The following is a 5,553-nucleotide window of genomic DNA, read 5'->3' on the forward strand; positions in this document are numbered from 1 at the left end:
GATCTCTCTCACTCCCTTGCTCTCTCTCTCTCGATCTCTCACTCCCTTGCTCTCTCGCTCTCTCACTCCCTCCCTTGCTCTCTCTCTCTCTCGATCTCTCTCACTCCCTTGCTCTCGCTCTCTCTCGATCTCTCTCGATCTCTCTCACTCCCTTGTTCTCTCTCTCTCTCTCTCTCTCTCTCTCTCTCTCGATCTCTCACTCCCTTGCTCTCTCTCGATCTCTCTCACTCCCTTGCTCTCTCTCTCTCTCGATCTCTCTCACTCCCTTGCTCTCTCTCCCTTGCTCTCGCTCTCTCTCTCTCGATCTCTCTCACTCCCTTGCTCTCTCTCGATCTCTCACTCCCTTGCTCTCTCTCTCTCTCGATCTCTCTCACTCCCTTGCTCTCTCGATCTCTCACTCCCTTGCTCTCTCTCTCTCTCGATCTCTCTCACTCCCTTGCTCTCTCTCTCTCTCACTCCCTTGCTCTCTCTCTCTCTCTCTCTCTCACTCCCTTGCTCTCTCTCTCTCGATCTCTCTCACTCCCTTGCACTCTCTCTCTCGATCTCTCTCACTCCCTTGCTCTCTCTCTCGATCTCTCTCACTCCCTTGCTCTCTCTCTCGATCTCTCTCACTCCCTTGCTCTCTCGATCTCGCTCTCTCTCTCTCGATCTCTCTCTCTCTCGATCTCTCACTCTCTCTCTCGATCTCTCTCACTCCCTTGCTCTCGCTCTCTCTATCTCTCTCACTCCCTTGCTCTCTCTCGATCTCTCTCACTCCCTTGCTCTCTCGATCTCGCTCTCTCTCTCTCTCGATCTCTCTCTCTCTCGATCTCTCTCACTCTCTCTCTCGATCTCTCTCACTCCCTTGCTCTCGCTCTCTCTATCTCTCTCACTCCCTTGCTCTCGCTCTCTCTATCTCTCTCACTCCCTTGCTCTCTCTCTCTCGATCTCTCTCACTCCCTTGCTCCTTGCTCTCTCTCTCTCTATCTCTCTCACTCCTTGCTCTCTCTCTCTCGATCTCTCTCACTCCCTTGCTCTCTCTCTCTCGATCTCTCTCACTCCCTTGCTCTCTCTCTCTCGATCTCTCTCACTCCCTTGCTCTCTCTCTCTCGATCTCTCTCACTCCCTTGCTCTCTCTCTCTCGATCTCTCTCACTCCCTTGCTCTCTCTCTCACTCCCTTGCTCTCTCTCTCTCGATCTCGCTCTCTCTCTCTCGATCTCTCTCTCTCTCACTCTCTCTCTCGATCTCTCTCACTCCCTTGCTCTCTCTCTCGATCTCTCTCACTCCCTTGCTCTCTCTCGATCTCGATCTCTCTCACTCCCTTGCTCTCTCTCTCTCTCGATCTCTCTCACTCCCTTGCTCTCTCTCCCTTCCTCTTCACTCCCTTGCTCTCTCTCTCTCTCACTCCCTTCTCTCTCTCTCTCGATCTCTCTCACTCCCTTGCTCTCTCTCGATCTCTCACTCCCTTGCTCTCTCACTCCCTTGCTCTCTCGATCTCTCTCACTCCCTTGCTCTCTCGCTCTCTCTCTCTCGATCTCTCTCACTCCCTTGCTCTCTCTCTCTCTCACTCCCTTGCTCTCTCGCTCTCTCGATCTCTCTCACTCCCTTGCTCTCTCTTGCTCTCTCTCTCTCTCCCTTGCTCTCTCTCTCTCTCTCGATCTCTCTCACTCCCTTGCTCTCTCTCTCTCTCTCTCTCCTCCCTTGCACTCTCTCTCTCGATCTCTCTCACTCCCTTGCACTCTCTCTCTCGATCTCTCTCACTCCCTTGCTCTCTCTCTCTCGATCTCTCTCACTCCCTTGCTCTCTCTTGCTCTCTCTCTCTCGATCTCTCTCACTCCCTTGCTCTCGCTCTCTCTCTCTCACTCCCTTGCTCTCTCTCTCTCGATCTCTCTCACTCCCTTGCTCTCTCTCTCTCGATCTCTCTCACTCCCTTGCTCTCTCTCTCTCGATCTCTCTCACTCCCTTGCTCTCTCGATCTCTCTCTCGATCTCTCTCTCCTGCTCTCTCTCTCGATCTCTCTCACTCCCTTGCTCTCTCTCTATCTCTCTCACTCGCTTGCTCTCTCTCTCTCGATCTCTCTCTCTCTCTCTCTCGATCTCTCTCACTCCCTTGCTCTCTCTCTCTCTCGATCTCTCTCACTCCCTTGCTCTCTCTCTCTCAATCTCTCTCTCGATCTCTCTCTCGCTTGCTCTCTCTCTCGATCTCTCTCACTCCCTTGCTCTCTCTCTCTCGATCTCTCTCACTCCCTTGCTCTCTCTCTCTCAATCTCTCTCGATCTCTCTCACTTGCTTGCTCTCTCTCGATCTCTCTCACTCCCCTTGCTCTCTCTCTCTCCCTTGCTCTCGCTCTCTCTCGATCTCTCTCACTCCCTTGCTCTCTCTCTCTCTCGATCTCTCTCCCTTGCTCTCTCTCTCTCGCTCTCTCGATCTCTCTCTCCCTTGCTCTCTCTCTCTCTCGATCTCTCTCACTCCCTTGCTCTCTCTCTCTCACTCCCTTGCTCTCTCTCTCTCTCTCTCTCTCACTCGCTTGCTCTCTCTCGATCTCTCTCACTCCCTTGCTCTCTCTCTCGATCTCTCCCTTGCTCTCGCTCTCTCTCGATCTCTCTCACTCGCTTGCTCTCTCTCTCACTCCCTTGCTCTCGCTCTCTCTCGACTCCCTTGCTCTCGCTCTCTCTCTCTCTCACTCCCTTGCTCTCTCTCTCCCTTGCTCTCGCTTTCTCTCTCTCGATCTCTCTCTCTCTCTCGATCTCTCTCACTCGCTCTCTCTCGATCTCTCTCACTCCCTTTTTCTCTCTCTCCAGATTCTGCTTCCTGGTCCGGCGATGCGTTTTCCGCCCTCTGCTGTGTTGTCACTTCCTGTCAGAACTTCAAGGTGCGCATCAAGTCTGCCGCTGCCCTCTCCGTCCCCGCCTGCCGTCATTGCTACGGTGATGCGGAGCGGTTCGGGGATGTTTGGCGCTCACTGGCCGCGGCGTTGGAACACAGCGAGGAGACGCAGGACTTCCTGGAGTACCGCTACTGTTCCTCTCTCCGACACACACTCACACACACCCTCACACACCTGCTACGACTCAGCCAATCACAGGACATGCCCGCCCTGGGGATGTCGCTCGTCATGGAGGAGGGGAGGGGCTTCAAGGAACACCTGGTAAAATACCTGAGAGGGGAGGGGGGGACGGACGGAGGGAGAAGAGGAGGAGGAGGGACGGACGGCGGGAGAGGAGGAGGGACTGAGGGAGTAGGAGGGAGAGGAGAAACTGAGGGGGAGAGAGAGCGAAAGGGGGAGGAGAGAGTGAGGACTCTGGGAGAGACGCTGGAGAGACTGAGGAGTCTTTGTGTAGATGGGGAGGAAGAGGGTGATGAAGGGAGGGATGGAGGAGAAGAAGAGAGGAGTGCGTTGGTGGTGGTTGCATTTCTGGAGGACGTTCTGAGGAGTTGTGAGGAGCTGAAGGTCTCCCACTCAGATTGACCTCTAACCCCACACTGTAGCCCAACTCTTGTTTCTCTCCTCATTCCCCTTCATGGATTTAGGAGCAGGATTTGCATGATGGACAAGAGGGGGAGTTTCCACCATATTCCTCACAACAGTCCATTGTAATGAACGAGTGCATAATTCAGGAAGGAAGAGGGGGAACAGAATGGGACTGGTTCAGGAGAGCAGGACAGAGAGATTACCTGTTTCTGGGTTCAGGTATAGAAGTGTCGACTGTGGAACGGTAAACTGTCACCTGTCCCAGTTTTTTAATTTTATTCAGCTTACAAAGTAATAAATCAATTATTAATGATGTTAAAGCAGATGGCCTTCTACCGCTAATACTGTTCTTATTAGTACTACTGCTGTTATTATAGTACTATAAGGGATAACACTGCTATTATAGAATTACAGTACTGTTATTACTGTTATATTACAATACTTTTGCTGTATAAGTTGATTATATTACATTACTTTTGGTGTAGAAGTTGATTACAGAACTGTTATTAGTTTTATGATTACAGTACTAGCGCATTATTGTTATTTGTGCTGTGTGTTTATCATTAAACTGGACCAGCGGGCGCTAGCCTCTATTCCTGATCCCGCGTCCGTGTTATTGATGGTCAATAGCTGACACCTCTACCTCATCAACCCTGTTGTTACCGACCTGTGGCTCTGTCTGTGACTACTGATGTCATTTACTCTGAACCTGCTTAGAAAATTGTGCGGAGAAAATATTTAAAATTATTACTCAAATCAACATGGGATTAACATGAAATCTGCCATTGCAACAAAATAAACAGGAGTCAAACAGGATCAGATGGGAGGTCCCGGAGTCTAACAGGATCAGATGGGAGATCAGGTCTAGGAGTCTCTAACAGGATCAGATGGGAGGTCCCAGAGAGGTCAGGTCCAGGGAGTCTCTAACAGGATCAGATAGGAGATCAGGTCCAGGAGTCTAACAGGATCAGATGGGAGGTCCCAGAGAGATCAGGTCCAATAGTCTCTAACTGGATCAGATGGGAGATCAGGTCTAGGTGTCTCTAACATGATCAGATGGGAGGTCCCAGAGAGATCCGGTCTAGGAGTCTCTAACAGGATCAGATGGGAGGTCCCAGAGAGATCAGGTCCAGGAGAACCTGTCCAGGTTGAATATCTCACTGGCATCCCAACCAGTAGACTAACAGTGGTATACTACCCAGGAGTGACTAACTATCAGATGGAAGGTCCCAGAGAGATGTTTTACCTTTATTTTACCAGGGAATACGTATTGAGACCATGGTGTCCTTTCCAAATGTGCTCTGTGTAATGCAACATAAATATACACATTATACCCAAAATATAGATGCAACGATAATCACGTCTATATTAGGTTTTGAGCCACACCGGTTGAGAACTCAATTCCCTAAATGGTCAGTAGATGGCTTCCACGATCTGCTCGCTAGTTTTCTTGCTGGAGGGATTTATCGAAATGTAGCATTATCCCGTAGGGATTCTCTCAACAGACATTTAAGAAAATCCACTAAATTGTCAAACTCGTATGACCGAGAAAGGTTACATCTCAGAAGTGCCTTCCGTTTGAATGTCTGAAAAATGTGTTGATGTCATTAAAAAACAGAGAAAATATCTTAAAGGTAAGCGAACTAAATTAAGAAATTACATTAGGGGGGTTAACTGGCTAATATTACATTTTTGTTGAAGGAGAAACAGAAAAAGATAGAATTATGATTTCAGATCATACGGTCTAATTCAAAGTGAGATCTGCTCTATGTACCCAGCGTTGACACAGAACTGAAACCCAGCCTCCCATATCTTAGCAACAGTAGCTGAGCTAGCTACACACGTTTTTAGCTAGCTAACGTTCGATCCCGACCACATTGACGCTCAATATATTTTTGTGCTCAAACAGATCTAAGCCATATTCAAAATGTTATTCAAGCCAGATAGCCTACATTTTTTTGAAATTGTATGTTTCTTTAGTTGACGTTGTAAAGTAAATTGCTTTCTAGCCAGACTCCTGGGTTCATGTCTCGTCCAAGAGCCCACTTATGGCACAGTATGCTAGTTGGCTAGCTAACTCGTTGTACCTTGACAACATGGAC

The 5,553-nt window shown here is 49.5% G+C and overlaps 1 protein-coding gene across 1 annotated transcript in view; it reads left to right on the forward strand.

Annotated features, from left to right (window-relative positions):
- LOC121842425 (HEAT repeat-containing protein 6-like) overlaps nt 1–4,051 on the forward strand; it is a gene marked incomplete at its 5' end in the record, with an annotated part of 7,407 nt that extends 3,356 nt beyond the window's left edge. Inside the window, 1 exon segment of the mRNA XM_042312415.1 lies at nt 2,781–4,051. Within this exon segment, the coding sequence (XP_042168349.1) occupies nt 2,781–3,448 (668 nt within the window).
- Nucleotides 4,052–5,553: the final 1,502 nt, after the last annotated feature.

Source organism: Oncorhynchus tshawytscha, unplaced genomic scaffold, assembly GCF_018296145.1.
Source record: "Oncorhynchus tshawytscha isolate Ot180627B unplaced genomic scaffold, Otsh_v2.0 Un_contig_9767_pilon_pilon, whole genome shotgun sequence".
NCBI classification, from domain to species: Eukaryota; Metazoa; Chordata; class Actinopteri; order Salmoniformes; family Salmonidae; genus Oncorhynchus; species Oncorhynchus tshawytscha.